The sequence below is a fragment of the Dysidea avara genome, chromosome 4 (genome assembly GCF_963678975.1).
Source record: "Dysidea avara chromosome 4, odDysAvar1.4, whole genome shotgun sequence".
NCBI lineage: Eukaryota > Metazoa > Porifera > Demospongiae > Dictyoceratida > Dysideidae > Dysidea > Dysidea avara.
In genome coordinates this window covers 37,776,259-37,801,205 of record NC_089275.1, presented here as the reverse complement: position 1 = coordinate 37,801,205, position 24,947 = coordinate 37,776,259, and the positions used below count along the sequence as shown (strand labels likewise).

The following is a 24,947-nucleotide window of genomic DNA, read 5'->3' as shown; positions in this document are numbered from 1 at the left end:
TGCAAACAAATCACCTGTACAGAATTCAGCTACATACAAATCACCCTGTAGAGAGATCAGCTAGAAGAAGTTACCTTGTAGAAAGTTCAGCTACAAATTTAAAGAAACCATCATGTGGAGAGTTCAGCTCCAAACAAATCAACTGTAGAGAGTTCAGCTACAAAGAAACCACCATGTAGGGAGTTCAGCTAGAAGAAGTTACCTTTTAGAGAGTTCAGCTACAAAGAAACCATCATGAAGAGAGTTCAGCTGCAAACAAATCTCCCTGTAGAGAGTTCAGTTAGAAGAAGTTACCTTGTAGAGAGTTCAGCTACAAAGAAACCATCATGAAGAGAGTTCAGCTACAAACAAATCACCCTGTAGAGAGATCAGCTAGAAGAAGTTACTTTGTAGAGAGTTCAGCTACAAATTTAAAGAAACCATCATGTGGAGAGTTCAGCTGCAAACAAATCACCTGTAGAGAGTTCAGCTACAAACAAATCACCATGTAAAGAGATCAGCTAGAAGAAGTCACCTTGTAGAGAGTTCAGCTACAAAGAAACCACCATATAGAGAGTTCAGCTGCAAACAAATCACCCTGTAGAAAAATCAGCTACAAACAAATCACCCTGTAGAAAGATCAGCTAGAAGAAGTCACCTTGTAGAGAGTTCAGCTACAAAGAAACCACCATGTAGGGAGTTCAGCTAGAAGAAGTTATCTTGTAGAGAGTTCAGCTACAAAGAAACCATCATGAAGAAAGTTCAGCTGCAAACAAATCTCCCTGTAGAGAGTTCAGTTAGAAGAAGTTACCTTGTAGAGAGTTCAGCTACAAAGAAACCATTCTGTAAAGAGCTCAGCTGCAAACAAATCACCTGTATAGAATTCAGCTACAAACAAATCACCCTGTAGAGAGATCAGCTAGAAGAAATTACCTTGTAGAGAGTTCAGCTACAGTAAAAAGAAACCACCATGTAGAGAGTTCAGCTGCAAAGAAATCACCCTGTAGAAAATTCTGCCACAAACAAATTGCCCTGTAGAAAGATCGGTTAGAAGAAGTTATCTTGTAGAGAGTTCAGCTACAAAGAAACCACCATGTAGAGAGATCAGCTAGAAGAAATTACCTTGTAGAGAGTTCAGCTACAGTAAAAAGAAACCACCATGTAGAGAGTTCAGCTGCAAAGAAATCACCCTGTAGAAAATTCTGCCACAAACAAATTGCCCTGTAGAAAGATCGGTTAGAAGAAGTTATCTTGTAGAGAGTTCAGCTACAAAGAAACCACCATGTAGAGAGTTCAGCTAGAAGAAATTACCTTGTAGAGAGTTCAGCTACAAAGAAACCATCATCTAGATAGTTCAGCTGCAAACAAATCACCTGTTGAGAGTTCAGCTACAAACAAATCTCCCTGTAGAGAGATCAGTTATAAGAAGTTTCCTTGTAGAGAGTTCAGCTACAAAAAAAAACATTCTGTAAAGAGCTCAGCAGTAAAAAAATCACCTGTACAGAATCCAGCTACAAATAAATCACCCTGTAGAGAGAACAGCTAGAAGAAGTTACCTTGAAGAGTGTTCAGTTACAAAGAAACCACCATGGACAGTTCTGTAATAAATATATGTATTATATATATAATTTGTACATTTACTGATAAAATCAGAAATATTTAAGGTACATCTGCTTCATCTTCCTGTGGTAAAGAAACAAGATAGGTTAAAAAAGTCCCAAAGCAGGCCATAGGCCGGCTTTGGGGTATACAAATACAAAAAGAAGTGAACTCTAATCCAAAACAGCCAAGCTGTAAAAAAAGTGTGCGGCCCTCAAAAAGGCTATGGTGAAAAAAGATGTGAAATCCAAGGTGGCGGCCAAGAAATGGCTGTGATGGTAGGTTAATGGTAAAAATTTTAATAATGACAATTCAGGTTAATTTTGTGCCAATTGACCAAGCGGCACCAAATTCACCTGAATTGTCGTTATTAAAATTTTTACCATTAACCTACCATCACAGCCATTTCTTGGCCGCCACCTTTGATTTCACATCTTTTTTCACCATAGCCTTTTTGAGGGCCACACACTTTTTTTACAGCTTGGCTGTTTTGGATTAGATTGCATTTACAGCTCAGCAGTACTTCCAATGTACCTTCATTGTACTCTCAAACAACTGCATGTTTAACAAGTTTATTGAACTGATGCTTTTTTTACTGACTGACTGCACAAATAGAACAGAAATAATCAAAGCAATAAATTTTATTGTATCGACATTTTATCACTTGTCTTGATATGTCAATCAGTCTTTAATTTACATATGTATGGAGCCTGCTTGAGAATCAAGTCAGCTAGGCTTTTACATAGCACCACAATATAAATGTGACCGAATTTGACACAACAAGGCTTCTACACACATCCAATTTTCTGACTTTGTAACTTGACTACTCAGTAAGCTATTGACCTAAAAAATTTCCCATCGAAACTAATGGCATACTCCTACATTGAGTTGTGATGCTTCATAAAAGTGGATGTGCGTGGAAGCCCTGTTTTATCAAATTCGGTCACAAATATATATGAAGTTATGAACCACAATTATTTATTCATATGCCAGTTTCATGGGTATAGTTGCTAACTACTGAACATACGTACATACATAGTAACATGTATACACTATATATAGTAACATGTATACACTATATATAGTAACATGTATACACTGTAAAAAATAAGTAGAATACTATGGCAAATAGTGAACACACATCACTACACATTTTTAGTGACCGTCACTAAAACTTGCAGTGATGTTCACAATTTGCCACAGTATTCCAGCACTACTTATCTTTTACAGCATATATGTAACAGTCAAATAGCTTAGATAACAGTCCATACTATGTATTTTACTTAAATGTGTTCAGTTTGTTAATATATTATTCCTGATAAGATTTTACCAGTATAGAAGACTTTACTTCACAATACTCCTTCAATTCCCTACATAATTAAAACCATAAAACACAATTAAATCTATATTTATACACTGACCAGATAATGTGCAAATTTGGTTTCATTTTGTCCTGTCGGGAATTTTGTACTTGACCTACCATCTCACAAATTTTTGGATCAGTTGCAAAAGTAAACTTGTTGGTTTCACTTTGATCATCCAACCAGTTACAATGAAGAGATAAAATTTCTAGTTCAGTGTTTGTTTTACAACTTTCAATTATCATAACAGCATCTGGTTTCTCCATGTGGACTGGATTGAGGAAAAGATGCCTCAAAGAGGTGTTGACTGACAACATTTTAGACACAGAATCACTCGCTGTCTTGTCTATGTAGCAACCAGTAATATCCAGCAGTGTAACAGTACTGTTGGATTGTAAGCCACTACAAAAGAAGCACACTTGTGAAGACGACCACTGCACATGCTCATCGATACACAAAAATCCAAATATACCAGTGAAATCAACTAAAGTCAATGATTGATTACTTGTAAGACACTTTGCAAACCTTTTCTCAAACACAAATGAAGTATCGGCAGAATCCAGATGTACACTAAACTTTTGAAGAGTTTTGGTAGATGACAACCCATCACAAATATTAACCAAACTATCCATAGCATTCACACGGCCTATATCTAAGATTTCTAAACAACTGTTGTGGACCAGAATTCTACCAAGTACTGCTATATTATCACAGGATAGATTAGTAAGATGCAGTGATAGCCATTTCAATGATTTGGTACTACACAATGAGTTACAAAAGGAATCTGATGATTGTGGAGACACTCCTTCGCCAAAATAAGAGCCATAGACTATTATGGCATCAATAAATTTCACTGTAGAAACAATCTCCCCTAGGCAGTCCAGGTCACCTTTAGTAATACTATGATTTATCACTATCAAAGTATCAATAACTAAATAACATTTCCATATGCTATCATATATGACTTTTACATTACTTTCATAGCAAACTAAAACATGAATTTTCAGTGAATTGAAATTGTCTTGATGGGAAATCAGTTTATTCAGAGCTTTCACCCCCTTTTCTGATAAATCAACACCCTCACAACTCAAGGATATTATTTCTGTATAAGGTATTGGAGGATTGCACAAATATTGAGCCATCGACTCAGCACGAGTATCTGTTAGCCATAGTCCTTTAATGGTTAACTTTGCACAACCACAGACAGAGAAGAAATAAGTGGCATAGAGGTATTCTAAATCTGACTGCAATGATAAATCAATACCATTCTCATTATGAAACACCGAAGCAAATCCATAACAAAGGGCTGCATTTTGAGCTTCAAACAAACAATGCAATATAGTTATAAGCAGTGTGTTGCTTTTGTTTGATTCTAAGTATTTTTTTACTAGCAAAGAAGTCAACGAATCTATGCAGGTACTGGAATCCATTAAGCCAAATACAAAAGGAAATACATTTATCAAAAATGATCCCTCATGAAAGTGCTGATCAATTATGTGTTCCACAGTTTGTGATTCTACTACCGAAAGAGCTGCCAATAGTTCTTGTACTAAACGATGAATAAAACTGCAATGTATTTGCTTCCCAGCAAACTCATCAATTCCATGTTCACTGCTTAGCAGTCCAAATGCATCTGAACTTTTAAAAGGTAAGTGTTTTAAGTCATCTTCCAATTCTTCTTTATTGAACTGTAAATCTTCACTGATCACCATTCTAAGGGCTATACTGCACAATTTACTGAACAATGGATTCAGATCTTTTGGCACATTATGCAAACTTTTAAAGGTCTTCCCATAAGTACCAGGAATATTGGAGTGCATAAACAACAGTACAAACCTCTCATACAATTTTGATGACGTTGTAGGTTTGGGTAAATATGAATCATAGCAACATATGAAGCACATTATTAGTATAGTAATGGGAACATGAAAATCTTGATGGAAGTAGTCATGACCTTGTAAATTTGTAAGTAAAACTTGCTTTGACAGTGAAAGATTTTTGAAATGTTCATCAACATAGATTTTAGCAGTTTTTGGAGTAAATCCTAATATCCGGTAATAGTGATCCTGTACTGCCTGAGCTATACGATCCGAACAAGAGGATCGGGAGGTTACTATGATAGTTGAACAAGTAAGCACTGTCTTTCTAAAGATTATGTCATGATAGAAAGATCGTAATTGTAAACGCTCAGGAAGCTCATCCCACCCATCTAGAATAAACACAAATCCTTTACCATAGTTTCGCTTGGCATATTCTGTCAATACAGAACAGCTGCAGGCATCAAACAGCTCATTTAATGAAGTAACGGTTTGGTAGTAGCTGCTACAGAGTGGAATCAAGAACACCAGTTCATTCAACAGTAGTTTTCCCTCAGCCCATTGTTTACAAATATGTATAGTCATCTTAGTCTTACCAGATCCTGGATCTCCTTCAATCAAAGTGATCTTTTGCTGACCAGCGATTAATATTTCTTCAACAGTGACATGTTCCATTTTATCCTTAATTACATCCATAGCACAGTCCACATGAAACTTATCACTCAAGTATCTGGACTTTCTTATGGCAATTTCAAAGTAAACTTCCAGTCCTCCCAGTTTGTGCCATCTGTTGGGTTCCTCTGGCCGGTTGAGATAGCATGACTTCAAGTGAGCTTTGCATTGCTCAAAATCTAAAAGAATGTCATACACATGACTGGCATATGTGTACAAGTGACAATAGCTACATAGAAATTAATGTTCAATAACCACACATATAAACCACACCACAGCGGTGCCATAAATGTACACAACAATTGTAAAACAGTGACATCTGCCTATAATCAGGTCACCATATGTGGTCACCATATAATGTGGTCACCATATACCACAAAGTGGCCACCTGCCTATACCCAACTTGATAATCCTGTAATGTGTTATTTAATGCATAAGTGACCTGATTAATGCAGCCATTTGCTTATTATCTGTTCATTCGTACTGTCACACGAAGATGGTGGTTTTAATGTTTACATTGCAACTATATCAAGACACACGGTAGTGTGTCGTGCGGCCCAAGAAGCCGGCGCGTAACACCCGTGAGTATATTGACAGGAAGAAAGAAAACGCAATTTTCGCACCTCCGTAGCTCTGTGCTTCCTTGATGAAACAAGACGATTTTTGCTGTGGACATGCCCCCCAACTGCAGCACTCTACATTCCAAATTTGAGCGAAATCGCTTCGCGCGTTCCCGAGATATACGACTTCAAACATTGGCTGAGTTTCTTCGTTTTTTTTTTCTTCTTTTTCTTCTTCTTATTTTTCTTTTTCTTGTCGCACACTTACAAAAACTGCTATAAAACTCGAACGCGTTATCCGATTGCCTTGAAATTTGGCACACAGAAGGGGGGTATAAAGGCGCATCTCGGTACCAACATTGGCTGGAATTCCATAAACAGACAAAGAGTTATGAGCGATTATGCACGAAAAATAACACCAATATGTTGTCACGCCTACAGGGTAAACCGCGTATGGGAAGAAGCTGAAAATCGGTGGGTGAATAGGTTAACTATTGAACCTCAAACCTTTTGTGGTTTGAAAGAAATCGAGCTAAAAACCAGGAAGATACAGCGAAAAAATCAACAGTGTGTAACAATTATGCAATCGAGATTAGCTAATTTTTAATATTTTTATTTTATTATTATTATTATTATTATGCTTGCCACGCCTACCAGGTAAACTGCTTGGGGTAATGCTTTCAAAATCGCTGTACAGATCGAGTTATCATCTTAGAAAGGCTCTTCAATGGTGTAGAAGAATCAGACTTAAAGCCACGGAGTTATAACACGAAATCCAACTTGGTGTAGCAAGTGCGAGATCGAGATACTCTAATAGAGCAGTCATCCTAATAGAGCAGTCACCCTGAACAGAATTCAAGAGATCAGTTAGAAATAAGTAACCTGTATAGAGATCAGCTACAAACAAATCACCCTGTAGAGAGTTCAGCTACAAACAATTCACCCTGTTAAAACATCAGTTAGAAGAAGATTTCTTGTAGAGAGTTCAGATACAAACAAATCACCCTGTTGAAAGATCAGCTAGAAGATGTCACCTTGTAGATACTTCAGTTACAAAGAAACCACCATGTAGAGAATTCAGCTACAAACTAGTGACCCTGTAGATACATCAGCTAGAAGAAGTTACCTTGTAGAGAGTTCAGCTACAAAGAAACCATTCTGTAAAGAGCTCAGAATTCAGCTACAAACAAATCACCCGGTAGAGAGATCAGCTAGAAGAAGTTACCTTGTAGATAGTTCAGCTACAAACAAATCATCCTGTAGAGAGATCAGCTAGAAGAAGTTACCTTGTAGATAGTTCAGCTACAAACAATTCACCCTGTACAGAGCTCAGTTAAAAGAGGTTTCCTTGTAAAACGTTCAGCTACAAACAAATCACCCTGTAGAGAGATAAGTAAGAAGAAGTTACCTTGTAGATCGTTCTACTACAAACAATTCACCCTGTAAAGAGATCAGCTAGAAGAAGTTACCTTGTAGAGAGTTCAGCTACAAAGAAACCATCATGTAGAGAATTCAGCCGCAACCAAATCATGTATAGAGAGTTCAGCTACAAACAAATCTCCCTGTAGAGAGATCAGCTAGAAGAAGTTTCCTTGTAGAGAGTTCTGCTACAAACAAATCACCCTGTAGAAAGATCAGCTAGAAGAAATCACCTCGTAGAGAGTTCAGCTTCAAAGAAACAATCATGTGAGAGTTCAGGTACAAACAAATTGTCCTGTAGAGAGATCAGCTAGAAGAAGTTACCTTGTAGAGAGTTCAGCTACAAAGAAACCATCATGTAGATAGTTCAGGTACAAACAAATCACCCTGTAGAAAGATCAGCTATAGAAGAAAATAACCTTGTAGATAGTTCAGCTACAAAGAATCTATCGTGTAGAGAGTTTAACTACAAACAAATCACCCTGTAGAAAGATCAGCTATAGAAGAAATCACCTTGTAGAGAGTTCAGCTACAAAGAAACCATCATGTAGAGAGTTCAGCTACAAACAAATCGGCTTGTAGAGAGATCAGCTAGAAGAAATTACCTTGTAGAGAGTTCAGCTACAAAGAAACAATCATGTAGAGAGTTCAGCTGCAAACAAATCACCTGTAGAGAGTTCAGCTAGAAAGAAGTCACCCTGTAGAGAGATCAGCTAGAAACAAGTCACCTTGTAGAGAGTTCAGCTAGAAGAAGTAACATTGTAGAGCTACAAAGAAGCTACCATGTAGAGTTCAGCTGCAAACAAATCACCCTGTAGAGAACTCAGCTACAAACAAATCGCCCTGTAGAAAGATTAGCTAGAAGAAGTTACCTTATAGGGAGTTCAGCTATGAACAGATCACCCTGTAGAGAGTTCAGCTACAAACAAATCACCCTGTAGAGAGTTAAGTTACAAAGAAACCACCATGTAGAGAGTTCAGCTGCAAAAAAAATCAATCACTCTGTAGAGAGTTCAGCTAGAAGAAGTCACCTTGTAGAGAGTTAAGCTGCAAATAAATCACCCTGTAGAGAATTCAGCTACAAACAAATCACCCTGTAGAAAGATCAGCTAGAAGAAGTTACCTTGTAGAGAGTTCAGCTACAAAGAAACCACCATGTAGAGAGTTCAGCTGCAAACAAATCACCTGTAGAGAGTTCAGCTAGAAACAAGTCACCCTGTAGAGAGATCAGCTAAAAACAAGTCACCCTGTAGAGAGTTCAGCTAGAAGAAGTCACATTGTAGAGAGTTCAGCTACAAAGAAACTACCACGTAGAGAATCCAGCTACAAACAAATAATCCTGTAGAGAGTTCAGCTAGAAGAAGTCACCGTTTAGAGAGTTCAGCTACAAAGCAACCACCATGTAAAGAGTTCAGCTGCAAAAAACTCAATCACCTTGTAGAAAGATCGGCTAGAAGAAGTTACCTTGTAGAGAGTTCAGCTACAAAGAAACCACCATGTAGAGAGTTCAGCTGCAAACAAATCACCTGTAGAGAGTTCAGCTAGAAACAAGTCACCCTGTAGAGAGTTCAGCTAGAAGAAGTCACATTGTAGAGAGTTCAGCTACAATGAAACTCCCATGTAGAGAGTTCAGCTGCAAACAAATCACCCTGTAGAGAACTCAGCTACAAACAAATATGCAGTGAAAAAGATCAGCTAGAAGAAGTTACCTTGTAGAGAGTTCAGCTACAACGAAACCACCATGTAGAGAGTTCAGCTACAAACAAATCACCTGTAGAGAGTTCAGCTAGAAACAAGTCACCCTGTAGAGAGATCAGCTAGAAACAAGTCACCTTGTAGAGAGTTCAGCTAGAAGAAGTCACATTGTAGAGAGTTCAGCTACAAAGAAACCACCATTTAGAGAGTTCAGCTGCAAACAAATCACCCAGTAGAAAGTTCAGCTATGAACAGATCACCCTGTTGAGAGTTCAGTTAGAAACAAGGAATCCTGTAGAGAGATCACCTAGAAGTATCGCCTTGTAGAGTTCAGCTACAAACAAATCACCTGTAGAGAGTTCAGCTACAAACAAATCACCCTGTAGAGAGATCAGCTAGAAGAAGTTACCTTGTAGGGATTTCAGCTACAAACAAATCACCCTGTAGAGAGTTCAGCTACAAAGAAACTATTCTGTAAAGAGCTCAGCTGCAAACAAATCACTTGTACAGAATTCAGCTACAAACAAATCGCCCTGTAGAGAGATCAGCTAGAAGAAATTACCTTGTAGATAGTTCAGCTACAAACAAATCACCCTGTAGAAAGATCAGTTAGAAGAAGTTACCTTGGAGAAAGTTCAGCTACAAAGAAACCATTTTGTAAAGAGCTCAGCTGCAAACAAATCACCTGTACAGAATTCAACTACGAACAAATCACCCTGTAGAGAGATCAGCTATAAGAAGTTACCTTGTAGATAGTTTAGCTACAAACAAATCTCCCTGTAGAGAGATCAGCTAGAAGAAATTACCTTGTAGAGAGTTCAGCTACAAAGAAACCACCATGTAGAGAGTTCAGCTGCAAAGAAATCACCCTGTAGAAAATTCTGCCAGAAACAAATTGCCCTGTAGAAAGATCAGTTAGAAGAAGTTACCTTTTAGAGAGTTCAGCTACAAAGAAACCATTCTGTAAAGAGCTCAGCTGCAAACAAATCACCTATACAAAATTCAGCTACAAACACATCACCCTGTAGAGAGATCAGCTAGAAGAAGTTACCTTGTAGATCGTTCAGCTACAAACAATTCACCCTGTAGAGAGAGTAATTAGAAGAAGTCACCTTGTAGAGTGTTCAGTTACAAAGAAACCACCATGGAGATTTCTGTAATCAATATATGTGACCGGATTTGCGAAAAGGGGTCTTCCACACACATCCAATTCCGTAAATGTTGGAGACTATAACTCAGTGTTCAAGTAACATATTAACCTGAACATTTCACCATGTATTCAGCTATAGTGGTGCTCACCACTGCCCAAATATCAAGGCAATAGCTCTTTCCAATCTGAAGTTATCAATTGTCAAAGTTGGCAAATTGGACCCCTTTTCGCAAATCCGGTCACATATGTATTATACAGTATATATAATTCGTACATTTACTGATAAAATATTTAAAGTACATCTACTTCATCTTTTCTTCTTCCTGTAGTAAAGAAAAAAACATAGGTTAAAAAAGTCCCAAAGCTGGCCATAGGCCAGCTTTGGGGTATACAAATACAAAAAGAAATGAAATCTAATCCAAAACAGCCAAGCTGTAAAAAAAGTGTGCAGCCCTCAGAAAGGCTATGGTGAAAAAAGATGTGAAATCCAAGGTGGCGGCCAAGAAATGGCTGTGATGGTAGGTTAGTGGTAAAAATTTTAATAACGACAATTCAGGTGAATTTTTGTGAAGCGGCACAAAAATTCACCTGAATTGTCATTATTAAAATTTTTACCACTAACCTACCATCACAGCCATTTCTTGGCCGCCACCTTGGATTTCACATCTTTTTTCACCATAGCCTTTCTGAGGGCCGCACACTTTTTTTACAGCTTGGCTGTTTTGGATTAGATTGAAATACAACTGTAAACACCTCCTGTACATAAGAGAATTATTGCATCAAATCTTACGAAGTAGCTAGCCACTTCATTTAGTAGAAGCATCCTGCCCTCACATTTAACAAAACATCACCATTGCATAAATCTGTAGCTCTGTTCTACAAAGTTAGCAATTTAGCAGTATCAACAGAAAAGTTAACAGTTAGCAAAGTCATTTGTCATTACGTACAGTACAATAAGATTCCAAAGCATTATAATCTGTTGCTCCTCATACTTTTGAGTTTATGTTTTGGAGCCATGGGTGACTGACTATATGAGATAACTTAATGCTATATAATATGTCTAGCTAAGACCGTAAATTGCATTTTAATTTTTTTATGCCTACATGCACTGCATGCAATACATGTAAGTATACCCTGCATGTAATTGAATCTTACGTACCATCAGCTTTCACTTTTTTCAATGCCGGTTTCCAACTTTGTGATTGTTTATCGGGATAACCTAAAAAATATACACAATGATGAATGCAGAAGGATGTGAGGGGTAGCTGATGAAGGTGGACATTGACAAGCTTAGTAGGTACTACTACCAGCATTGTAAGTAAGCTGGGTCATCCGAATTATCTGGGTCATTTGAGTCACATTTTGTCTGGGTCAAGTGGGTCTTATCCACTTCACTGAATATCTCGGTCTGACCAGGATGAGATCACATGTGACTATAAGTTAACAAGCTCAATTGTATTGATGGAAATGCAGTTGTAAACGTTCAAGAAACTTACGTGGAGCCACACCCACCATTCAGGAATATGCTTTGCTGTCTGTGCAGGGTATATAAAGCCATGCCCACTTATCGGAATTGTACTAGCTGTGCTCTGTGGGCATGCATGCATCCCCAGATCCGTGTTGCTACTTGAAATGTAAGTAACTAAATTCTGTAGCTGCATGTAAACTTACCTGGAGCCACCCCCACTTCATAATACATACATGGAGCCACACCCACTTGATAGTATATAGCTACTCACTTCTTGCAGACAATTTTTTGTACGGCTGACTAGTGGAACTTGTGAACTTTTAATCTAGCTCTTGGGGCACGCCTCTATTTTAATTAAACTGGGTCACATGCGGGTCAGATCTGGGTCCCATCCGGATTACTATTTGGGTCAGTGGGTCAAACGGGTCAACAGTACTGACCCACTTACAACACTGACTACTACCACTACCACTATCACTACTACTACTACTAGGAATTTTTAAAGGAATCAAAGAAAAAAAAGTGAAACAATGGAATAGCTAAAAAGTGATGAAACATTTCCTATACCTGTGGATATACTAGTGGATATTAAATCCCTAATTAGATGTCAGCTAGTGACTCCCTTGTTTCCCTACTTTTTTTTCTATAGTATAGAAGTGCCTCTACAATCAATCCAGTCATCATCATGGAAAATATGGATGATTCCCATTTACAAACATACGGAAGCCATTGTGCTACCACAAATCGACATCTTGCAATTGGACTGTCAGCAAAAAAGAAAGGAGGACAAAGGTATTTAAGTCCATGATACGTGCATTGCATGCACTGCGGTATGCCAAAAGACACCTGTTGGGCTGAAGTAACGTTTAACAGTGAAAAAAATCAATCCCGTAGCCTTAGCTGTTATCGAGTTATACTTGCCTGAAGACATTTCAATGAATATATATATATATATACCACTTTCACACCTCACTTCAAAGGGAAGAGAAGGTGTATAAGTGGTATAATAGCACTGCTATCAGTGCTCAGGAATGCATTAAGGAGAATAGGAGTATACAAGTTATATCCCTCCTAAGAGGGATATAACTTGTATATACTACCTCCTATTCTCATTAATGCATTCCAAGCATTCTCAGAAATCATTTGATTTCTTTGATGAAACTGTGTGATCTACTCTCCTTTAATATAGCGAAACTTAACAGGATCGATAGTGGGTTTTAATTTTTGTAAAGTGATCAGTGTAAAGTGATCATGGACTTGGGGAAGTACTCGGGCTGCGCCCTCGTGCTCATGTGTATATTTCAGGCAAATCACTCGTACCCATGTTACAACTACTGCATATTAAATTTCTTAACAATCTATTGGGATCATATTGAAGACACTTTTGTGCTTGGTTATACATAACCAATACTGCCAAGGCATCAGGAAGGTATTGTGAAGCTGATATTTTTGGCCAGATAACCCAAACCTCCATGATTCCCAATACGCAGTACAGTAGGTACTATTAGCATATGGATACTACAACCAACTGATGACAAACATTGACTTATAATATAAAGTTGCTTTTTTCCCCTCTGTGATTAAACTTTAACCCCCTCCCCCTACATAGTCAATTCCCCTTCCCTAGATATTTTTTGTAATAGCGTAAGTTATAGTTATATCCCGGTACGAGGGTGATATCATTGTTATTACACGAGTCCGAGGCGGAGCCGAGGACGAGTGTAATAACAATGATATCATCCGAGTATACGGGATATAACTATTTTATATCCCAGTGCACGGGAATTCGCAGAAGTTTACGGATAGTAAATTAAGTTCTGGTTTGAGTTCCTGTCACTATGCTCAAGATTTCGTCCGAATTGTGTGGAGATTCTACTTCGTAGCTACAAGGGAGACCTTACATACTGCCTACAAACTGTAGCGAAGGACGGTGTTATGAAGCAGCGGTTCCAGGTACGGTTCGCCTTCGTCAGAAATTCAGTGGTATAGTGTTGTCGCGTGGTGTGCAAGAGAAAAATAAAGACCAACAAGTGGCTACCATAGTCCGAGACAGAACGATGAAGCTAGAGGAAGTTAGTTCTTCACCATAGTAACCGTTGGGAGTGATTGCTGGAGCGAAAATCGTCACGGACTATTCTTGACATTTGTTAAACTATCCGGCGTATTGGTAACTTGTAGTGTTATTGTGTAAAGGATTAACAGTTTTCTTGCTAGTTTTAAGTGCTGTATTGGTGTGTTTTGTATCAATATTTCCTTATTTGACTCTTTGTTCCATTGGTAAACAATGCCATTCGCGGTTATTATGATGTCACGAAAGAGACTGAGTCTCGGACTGAGTGGCTCTGCAACAGGGTGATAACTAATATATCGTACATAGGGTCCGCAATCCGAAAAATCAACTTCTACAAATCAATCCCCCTACCATTGTGGGATGTTCATTGTAGTATCCCATTGCTTGATCCACCATGAAACCGGAGGTACGATTGTTGTCTTCACAGAAATATTGTTTTCAGTATTTCGCAAGATGCAAAATTTATTTTTTTAAATTTCGTGCTCCACACATAGGACCGGATGAAACTTGCTACTTAGCCAAATGGTATCCAGAGTTGTTGTAGTTGAAAAGTACTCACAGAAATAAGTAAATGACTCGCTGGGTGCCTGGCACAGGGTTACTTTCTTTGAAAAGACAGACAAAGAGATACGACGTTTCGAATTCAAACTGCCCTACCACCCAGGGCAAGAGAAGCCAACTCTTCCTCATAGTGTTTCGATACGGTTGGGTGCATAGTCTGTCTATGCTGTTAGTTTGGAAAAGATCTGAGACTTCTCACCATCTGGGTGACGAACGTCAAAATTTTCTGCAGCATCAAAGAATTGTGTCGTGCTTTCTAGCCATTTCCAGCGCCTCTGCAGCCACAACAATCATCAATTATAAACTAAAACTATGGCAAAAGATGTCCCTGAACGTTTGGTAGCAGCGGTTGTCAATTATTATTTCATTGACGGCTTCCACGCCTCGTTCTAAGCTATGCATCAAGAAGGCAGCAAAATCGTCCAAATTTGACTTCACCTCTCACGCTCCACAGTGGCTTCAAATCTTCACTAGATCACCCTACATCACCATTATGCTGCAAAACACCAAAAACAAACCGAAAAAAGCACATAATCTGTCATTTTTGATTCGAGCTGGGTGGAGCTCCTGGTGAGCTGCTGGTATACTGCATCATATGAAATCACAGAAACACCAACTACTACTACTACCAAACGTTTTGATCCATCATTTATCATCATTCTAAACAAAATTAAGTGACCAGTGTGGCATCAGAAGTACTGGAAAGCACTTTGGTACCATTGAGAGAATCCCTTGAAATGACGCACGAAAATTTTGACGTTCTTCACCCAGATGGTGAGAAGTCTCAGATCCTATCCAGACTAACAGCATAGACAGACTATGCATCCAACCTTATCACATCACTATGAGGAAGAGTTGGCTTTTCTTGTCTTGGCTGGTAGGGCAGTTTGAATTGGAAAATGTGTGTTTCGTTTTCTGCTTTTTGAGAGAAAGCAACCCTGTGCCGGGAACCCAGTGAATCATTTGCTTATTACTGTGCGTACTTTTTAACTACATTAACTCTAGATAATATCCAGCTAAGCAGCAAGTTCTATCCTGTTCTTTGTGTGGAGCACGAAATTTTAAAAATAATATTTGCATCTCACGAAATACTAAAATCGATATTTCTGTGAAGACAACAATCGTGCCTCCGGTTTCATGGTGAATCTTGCAATGGGATACCACAATGAACATCCCACAATGGTAGGGGGATCGATTTGTAAAAGTTGATTTTTTGGATTGCGGACCCTATCGTACAGTAGCAGCGCCGCTCTGTCTAGCTGTATGGTAGTTATAACCAGTGTTGGGCAAGTTACTTTGTAAAAGTAACTAGTTACATATTACATGCAACTGAACTATTTAGTTACAGTTACATATTACCCATAAAATAAAGTAACTGTAATAGTATTACATATTATATTACTTTGTGTCCATAGCCTTAAGCTGTCATGTGTGAAACTACCACGTTATCACGTGACATGATTGCGTTGTTGGACAATATGCAAATCTTGGTTATAAGTAAGAAACTGGTGAATAAGCTTCATTCAGTAGGCCTCGTTACTTCGTTGTGGCTAGACGTTACTCAGAGGATAACTAACGAGATTAGTAACTTCGTTACTTGTAGTAATAATATTTTGTAATATTAGACTCGTTACAGTAACTATATTACTTAGGTAACGCGTTACATTTGTAAGTAAAGTAGCTTGCGTTATATTACCTGTTTTTATAGCGTAATTCGTTATATTACTTTGTTACCACAAAAGCAATAATATTACGTAATGCGTTACATAAGTAATGCGTTACATAAGTAATGCGTTACATAAGTAATGCGTTACTCCCAAAACTGGTTATAACCCAGTGCGGTACTTTGATACTCCCACGCACTGGGATGTAAGTAATGATATTTATGTGCTATAATCATTTGTGATTTCTGCACAGTAAAAACAAATAACAATACTTTAGTTATTAGCAAACACCATTCATATTGTACGAATTGCATTTATTTTTGGGCTATGCCCTTAGCATCTTATCCAAATTCAAATGAAAAGTGAGGAGAGAAAACTACCACGGGTATATAGGACAATGGTACCCCCAAAGGTGGGTGTGGCCTACAAGGAAGTTTACAATGCATTATTGCAGTATAGACTGCTATAGCTAGCTACTAGGGTTTAATGATACGTGGCTACATACTAGTCAGCCCCCAGACGTTGCAGTCTGGAGGCGAGACTAGCTACATACCTGATGAAGGCAAATCGGAGTCCGTACGACCCAAGTCCGAAGGCAAATCTTTGTTTATGTTTTTTACAAGTTTTTTAACCACAGGATCGCTGTTTCCTTCGGCATACTCAGTCATCGCCTTCAAAAACTGTTGGAATACGCTAACCACACCAATTTGCAGTCCGCCCCTCATCGAATCCAGTAGCACACGCGTCTTGGCTTCATTGGTTGAGGCTGCAATAAACTGCTGATTAAGCTGCGGATCCTTTAACATTTCATATCTGACAAACGTAGGATACATCGCGTTGGCTGGCAAGGCTGTCGTCAAATCCTGATAGTGCATGTTGAAGGCAACAAAATAGGGATTAGTAGTCATATTGATATTTCAAAGACCCAGAAGAACATCATATTCAGAGTACCGCGCATCTGTAAATTTAAGCGCGCGGAAATTTTTATATGCCGGTACTTTCAGCGCCGGCTACCGAATGTGACAAGATCGTGAAAGCGCTGAGTGTGCTAGTCTCAATATCTTTTAGTCTCGACTGAAAGCTAAAGCACGTGTAAAGTGTAGGTGATTGTAAGTGCTCCGCTGCAAAAGTATAAGTACGTTTAATAAACTGTTTAAATTAGATCAGATCGGCATGTACATAATATGGGGTTTGCATGCCTAGACTCAAGTGTGGACATAGGGTGTATATACATAATAGGAAGATATGTATCGTAATCATTAAGGAGGCATTTTATTTATATGGTGTACACATCACTGCCCCGCCCCCCTCAGGGTTCAGTTCAAGTGACTTTACAATCAACTATGTAAGGTGAAGTGTGGCCGTTCAGCTGAGGATCCATGCATGATATGGGTACGTATACAGGGCAGGCTATATGCCTTAGCCATTGCAGGCTCATATACAATCTGTTTTACATAGCTACTAACTAGGGCTTGCTGAACTACATGTAGTGCTTCAGTGACTACTGAATAACTTAGGAAAAATATTGTGAGACATCATTTTGATAGTTTCAGTTCACTGTTCACATTAGAGAATAAGTTACCAGTGAAAGCTATATTGCATGTTTGCTTTTTGTTGACATTATTGTCACATTATAAATTGTATGATTATCTTTGTAACAGCAGGATATTACTAGTTAATATGCTGCAACTTAGCCTCTGATTTGCATGCACTCTACTGAATCTACTCTCTCTTCTCTCTCTCTCTTTCTTCCACTAGAGAGGTCACAGGTGTTGGTAGGGTGTGAAACCACAATAGCTGCAGTCTAGAATTATTTATTTTGTGCATTGAATTCATTTGTGTTACGGTACCACCTAAAATCGACAACTTTCAAAGTAAGAGTTTACAACAAAACTTTAATACTTTCCCTTCCATTTTTCACTCTAGGTCATCACATACTGTATTTAATTTTGAACATCATGCATGTACCATGCAATATTGTGATTCTTAATATCATTCTTTTTGATTAAAAATATATGTATGATTTTAGAAAGAGACAATGCTTGGCCCTTTGAAATTCTGTAAGGATAGTCTCACTTCTTATCAGCCTTTATAGCTAATGGCTTGAATGCTGGCCATTGATGCATATACGTATAGTCCATGCATCAAAAGACATTCTCATTTCATTGATCTTATTCATATCAAATCCTATTACAGATTTACTGTGACTACTGTATTTACTTGGTTAAAAGTCGTGTCTTCGATAGTAGCCACACTTGAGTAGTGCAACAATAGATTTTGAAAAGAAGGGCTTCATTTTTGAGCATCAAATGGTGGTCAGGTTCAAATAGTCACTGAATTCATTTTAGAACTATGGTAGTATATGTCACAGTGTTTAACCGATTAAATATGGTTTATCCTTTATTGTTCAGTGCACAAAGTACTTGCCATTCGATATCTAAAGTGTACGTCAATTAAATCAATGTTACATTATATGTACCTGTACATTGTCATTATTGCACATGCCTTTTGTATGTAGAGTCTTTGTAGTCTGTACTGATGGCAGTTCAAGTTACTGAAATTGATGATACCTTGTTGCAAGGTGCATATTACATGTATAATGTGTTTACAACGAGGGGTAGGTAACAAGTTAAATTGTCTATGAAATTTCGAAAATTGAAATATGAATGCTATCTTACAATTCATATTTTAATACCATCCTGTTTCACTGCCCATACAAAAAGTCTCAATAGTAGCAGTGAAATTTATCCCGTATTTCACTGGTAGCAGTGAAAAAGTTGTAATTGCAATTTCATTGGCTAGAATTTATGTTAACAATGTAGCGCCAATTAGTGTCGACGCGTGTTTAGTACATAGTGACAAATTGCATACATGGCAACACTAATGCACAACATGCGTATATGCAGCGAGTATGGTATTAACTGGGAATATTCGCCTCGTGAAATTTATCCCCATTTCCAATACAACACTCGTGGTATTTATCCCAAATTTTACTGCTACCCATGCTATTACTAGTACCAATCTTCGTAAAATTCAGTAATTCCAAAATTAAAAAATTCGTAAAATTTGGTAATTTTAAATTACAAAATGTGTAGTTTTAGATTTCTGTAAGATTCCAATCTGTCTGATTGTCAACTTTCATCTTTCAAATGCCACATTGTTAACCGAGGGGTAAATAACGACCTAAGGTCACCTCTGCTGAAAGATGCCTGAATTTTGTACATTCAATGAAGAATCAAACTACGTATTACCAGATAGTTCATTCCAACACTGCAATAGTGCAGTAACATTACATTGTGATGAATTAATGATAACCACACAAGACCTAAGCACTGAGGTTGACTCTTGTACATATAAATAAGCACGTACATATCTGCTTACAGTGTAGTGCAGGGCATGTATTGTTTGTTTGTTTGTTTGTTTGTTTGTTTGTTTACTCACTAGTATACTTTCAACTATTAAAATGTGTAGACATACTAAACAATCATAATGAATCTGCCTATGGAATTTATAAAAATTCTTGAAAACTTAACTTCTTTTTCCACTTCATTCACTTGCCTTCTCTATACAGGCAAAAAGTATATACTTGCTTAACACACCTGGTTCATGTATCTTTGCATGTATACCATGCTCAAATGTTATGGTGCTGTATTTTAGTATACATATGTACCTATCGGCTTTACATTCTGTTATACATATTTATACTATGATATAACACCATATATTTGAGCATGATATGCATGCAAAGATACATGAACCAGGTGAAGGATTTGTGTTAAGTAAGAGCATATTTTTTTGCCTGCATGTAGAGAAAGAGAAGTTAGATTTTCAAGAAGCTATGAATACGTATGCATGTAGATAAGATGTAGGCACTTTAGATCATACTTGCCACTGCCAGTGTAACCAATTTCTAGCAAGAAGTTCATTGCTTATTATTATTGACAATACGGTGCTAATGTCATTTCACACATCCACAAAAAATGTGTGAATACTTGTGCCATTGCATGGTAAAACTCAATTCAAATAGCTATAATAACATCACATTATGACACATTGTTGCTTTTTTGATACAGAGCCTTTGATGGAACATCTCCACAAGTTGATTGTACCCAGAATTGCTACACACTGGGAGACCATCGCACTTAACCTGCAGTTTAATAGTGCAGATATTAATGCCATTGTACAGAGAGAAAATGATATTGCCTTTAATTGCTGCTATGAGATGTTAACCGAATGGCTGAATAAATCTACTGAGAGTACTTAGATGCAATCAGAAAAATCGACAGCTTGCAAGATGCCTGTAATGAAATAGAGCTGGAATTGTTTCAGCTTGAACAGTAAGTTTTGTGGGATAAAAAGTTATAACTAACTCTATCATCATGTTTGAGTAGGACAAGATACTCAGATCAACTGTCAGTGATGGACCATCAACGTATGTGGGTACATAGTAGTAATAAAATGAATACTAATATGTTTATTTTGATTCAGCGTATGTGTTTGATCATCCTGCATTAGGACAGTCATTTGTTGATAATTCAAGTGAGTACAATGGATTATAGTGTATTAGTTACTGAGTCTGTATTATATGACACCATGTGTGCAAGACATGTGTCTGCTTATTGTGATGGCTTAAATAATTTAAGGGAATAAATATATACTAGTAGTATTAAACAATTAAGAAGGTAACTGAGACGGCTTATTATGTTAAATTTCTCTAAACCATCTCAGTATGAACTTAATCTTACAGTACGATAGTACTATATAGTGTCAACAAGAAAAATCCCAAGCTGTTGAGTGCCCATCTCAACACAGCAGTGTGAAGAACAGGTATATAGCAGATCAAAGACAAGGCTTGAGTGGATAACAATGGTAACTGAATAAGTTGTTGCTGGCTTATTATGGTGTAAATACCAGGCACATGCACAGTTTTCATTATGGACTACACCCACATTACAGATAGCACAATATAACCATTCTACAAGGTGCGTAGTTTATCCATCTAAGCCTTTGTTAAAAGAAGATGAAATAGGCATAAAACATTTGCTAAACCACATGTGCTCTAAACAGAATTTCTGTGATATCTTTGGATTTGTCCATTAGTCATAGCAAATGTATAGCTACAATGTTAGACAGGAGCGTGCCTAGGATTTTTCAAAAAGGGTTTCCACTGGAAGTAGATCCAGGATGTAGAACATGGGGGTGCAAGCTTCTAGAAGATTTAATTTTGTAGGGTGTCAAATGCCAGTAGTCTGACTGCTAAACATAGTAAAAACAAACTAGCGAAGGTCACTAGTGAGGTCCTGAAATTCCTAGCAAGCTAAGTGTACCCATGGAATAGTGCTGCAGATGCAAGTATTCACACTAGGCAACTGTAGAATATTGTTACATGTGGTGACTGTTCTATTAGAGTATTTCACTGACTGCGCACTCTATTGGAGTTTCTCAATCTTTTATAGCCATAACATAGTGGTTTGGGGAGGGAGGCTGTGCCCCCACAGATCATCACTGTAATGATGTAGATTGATGTACTCCTGCTGATACTGTGTTTGCCAACATTTTCTTGCTACTGACAATTTTAATAGGGGTTTCGTGAAACCCCTGGAAACCCCTTTGGCACGCCCCTGGTTAGACTCTACGCCCCTGGTTAGACTCTACCTCCCATAATCAAATTCTTTTAGGTATGCTTAATTGCTTATAAAAGTAATGCAGTGGTTAAACTTGGATTGGCTTGGGCAACTGGTCGTCTTCTGTGGGCTATTAGTCTGAAATATGCTTAAAAGAGCATAGCAAATCTATACTATATCATCAAAAGTGAAATTTGCAATGCTTGAAGCCTTTCTATTAGCAGGTATGTTTGCACTTAAAAGACCTGCTAGCAGGTCTCTTAGTGATTTTTAAAGATCTCATTATCTTACAAAGATCAAAGCATACTATGCATACTTTTATCTAAATAAAAGTAACTAGCTGCTGAATGTAAAAAGTATGGTACCACATTGATTCTGTCTGTCATACAGGTAAACTGAAGTCTAATGAAGAGCTTATTATGAATTCCCACCCAAAGAGTTTATCTGAGAAATTTATAGCAGAAGTTGATAGCACACGCTACCCCAGCAATGCATCATTGCTGGAATCAATCAACTCTAACTGTGAACAACAATTTGACAAAGTTAGTAAAGTTATAATCAACAAAATTGTATCATTAAACAAAGAGTTTTCTAAAAAACTTGATGAGTTGCCAACAAGAGATGATATAGCACAAATAAATGAGACACAAGAACAAGAATACCAAAAACGCTATGAACATCAAATAGAGTCCCTTAAAAGAGTATTGAATCATCAGCAAGCAATACATGATGATAACAGCAAAAAATTAAAGCAATTGCAAGATAACAGTCATTACCAGTACAGTGTATTATATAGTGTGTTTATTTGTTTTTTGCTTGCTATTTTATCATTGTGTTTATACAATGCATATTTAGCTTTTCTAATTGTGTTTATTTGCTTCAATTTGTATCACCTTAGTAATGTGTTTTATACTGATACTTAAAACTTTTACAAGTATATCCGTAGCAATAAAGTAGTACACACCTCTACACTGTAGCTATGTACATTTTTGTTGTTAATCATTAAATGTACGCATGTGAGTCTGTTTTGTATACATGTACTCTTGGAAAGCAATTTGTACTATAATTTTGGATATGGAACATTCTCGAATACTTGTACTTTATCAAATGCACTTGACCCTAAGCTTGTGTGAACCAAGTATGTGCATGCAAATGAGCATTGTAATTGGTACCTGTAATGCATGACTTAAAAGTAGTATATATGTACTGGGTTGAGTAAATGGCACATTTTGTAACTGCATATCCACAGGGCCAGGTTATGGTTGGCTTTGGGTATATATTTAAAATATGAAAGAAGTAAAATCCATAAAAAAACCGCCAAGCTGAATAAAAGGGTGCGGCTTTCAAAAGCCTGGGTGAAAAACATTGTGAAATCAAAGGCGGCAGCCATGAAATGGCTGCAATAATATGGATGATAATAAATTTTATGGCCTTTGTGTATTAATAAAATTTATTATCATCCACATCATTGCAGTCGCCTCCTTTGATTTTACAACTTCTTCACCCAGGATTTTTGAAGGCTGCACCCTTTTTATACAGCTTGGCTGTTTTTGCATAGATAATAACATGGTCAAGATACTAAGTGCATGTTAACAGGTATTATACTATGATCACATAATATATGGGAGCTCCATAAAATTAATGGGTGATATTTATAACTAAGTTGAAACCCAGTAGATATAGAAGGAAAAACCACTGATTTAGATAGCCAACTAAACTACTGTAGGTAAAATTGATTTATTGCTTGTACATACCATGTAGCTATAGGTATATGGTGCAGAAAAAACAAAACAAAAAAACATCAAAATGGCATGACTTTATGTTGTACATTTTAAAACAGTTGCCCGAAATGTAGTAGTAACTTACAAGTTTTTCTTAAATCTTATTATATGTAAGACAGTAAAGGAATTGGTTTTCAATAGTATAATACCACTATCCAAACAGCCTTATGATATCTGCATAATATTGATCACCAGGTCAGTATAAACACTGTTTAGTGCCAGTTCCTTGTATTATATACCAATCATAACACATCATTCTGATATACTGCACATGCAGCAATTAATGGTGCACATAGAATGGAGCATTGCATTGTTACAATGTTATAATGAAGGCTGACAACTAACTGCATGCTTCAGTGTAGCTATTGGCTATTTTGTATCCCATAGGCATTGGCAATATTTTCTATCTTATTAAGACAAGCATGCAGTGTGTTTTACTGTACAAGGTGTACTATTATCTCCTGAAATAAACTTTTATAGAGGCATGGTCTCTTAACACAGGTAGCCACTACAAGACAGGTTTCACCTTACTATTGTAAATGATCTAAATAACTCAACATCGTGACTCAAAGGAAGACTACTTTTTGCTCTAATAAATGGCTATAACTTTTGGAATAGTAAAAGCTATGGACTTTCTTTAATGTTAGTGTACTCTTCAGAGCAAGAACATTAATTTGACACCAAGTTTGTGAATTTTGAACTATGTATAGGTGACATAGACAAAAAAAAACAACCGGTTGTCAAAGGTCAAATCTGAGGTGGAAAAGGTAACCTTTATGATACATACTATAACTATATTTGGAAAGCTTCATGCTTTATATCCACAAGATCCAAAAAAAGGTCTAGAACCCTAGCTGATACAATCAAACACACCAAAACTAATTTTATAAGAACACAAATGTGTATGCACACAGTATGCAAGTTTAGTACAACTGCACAGCAAATGCAACTTTGAAGTTTGAACTCTTTCACTGGAGTGCAGTTTTCAAACACTGATAGCAGTATAAAACAACAGTTGATTACCACCTCTCCTTAGTACCTTGAAATCTGCACACAGAAAAACAATGGAGACCCAGCATATGAATCAAGACTTGCTACCAAGAAAGAAGATTAATAATAATATAATAGGTACATGACATTCATGTAATAACTTGATCCTGTGGGTCTGTCAGCAGGATGGTCTATGTGGAAGCTATATAAATCAAGACCAAATGTCATGGGTCATTTGAGTGTCCTGGTCCAGGACCAATTCCTGATGACAAAATGACATTAATTGGTTGGCCTCCTTTGAGAGACCCACAGGATCAAGTTCATTATGCTAATACCATGATCCCATTATTCTTCCTAATTGATAGCAATTCAATTCTTGACTCATATGCCGGATCTCCATAAAATGTAAGACTATCCTGATCATGCAACAGACCACTGCATTCTTGTGTTATCTCTTTCCTCGCTGTCACCTTGTTATTAAAGTATTTCTTGTGTACAGAGCTAGCCTCTCCAACAGACTTGTCACAAAATGTGAC

At 37.4% G+C, this 24,947-nt stretch overlaps 2 protein-coding genes across 8 annotated transcripts; one reads left to right on the top strand and one right to left on the bottom strand.

The window, feature by feature from the left end:
- Positions 1-2,509: 2,509 nt before the first annotated feature.
- On the bottom strand, positions 2,510-16,975 carry LOC136252046 (NACHT, LRR and PYD domains-containing protein 14-like). Of its 2 annotated transcripts, XM_066044387.1 has the most exons (4): positions 16,570-16,975; positions 11,412-11,471; positions 3,000-5,607; positions 2,510-2,948 (listed from the first exon to the last, which is right to left on the bottom strand). In XM_066044387.1, the coding sequence occupies exons 1-4, from the start codon at positions 16,922-16,924 to the stop codon at positions 2,888-2,890; spliced, it is 3,084 nt and encodes a 1,027-aa protein (XP_065900459.1). In that variant the 5' UTR covers positions 16,925-16,975; the 3' UTR covers positions 2,510-2,887. The 2 variants fall into 2 exon arrangements, with proteins under 2 accessions (XP_065900459.1, XP_065900460.1); XM_066044388.1 differs by lacking the exon at positions 11,412-11,471.
- Positions 13,506-22,711, top strand: LOC136252048 (uncharacterized). 6 transcript variants are annotated; one of them, XM_066044392.1, is made up of 7 exons: positions 13,506-13,673; positions 17,330-17,408; positions 18,535-18,597; positions 20,090-20,353; positions 20,408-20,448; positions 20,505-20,555; positions 22,031-22,711. In XM_066044392.1, the coding sequence occupies exons 5-7, from the start codon at positions 20,436-20,438 to the stop codon at positions 22,561-22,563; spliced, it is 597 nt and encodes a 198-aa protein (XP_065900464.1). In that variant the 5' UTR covers positions 13,506-13,673; positions 17,330-17,408; positions 18,535-18,597; positions 20,090-20,353; positions 20,408-20,435; the 3' UTR covers positions 22,564-22,711. The 6 variants fall into 6 exon arrangements, with proteins under 6 accessions (XP_065900464.1, XP_065900463.1, XP_065900467.1 ...); XM_066044391.1 differs by lacking the exon at positions 17,330-17,408; XM_066044395.1 differs by lacking the exons at positions 13,506-13,673; positions 17,330-17,408 and adding an exon at positions 16,150-17,115.
- The last annotated feature ends 2,236 nt before the right edge of the window (positions 22,712-24,947 follow it).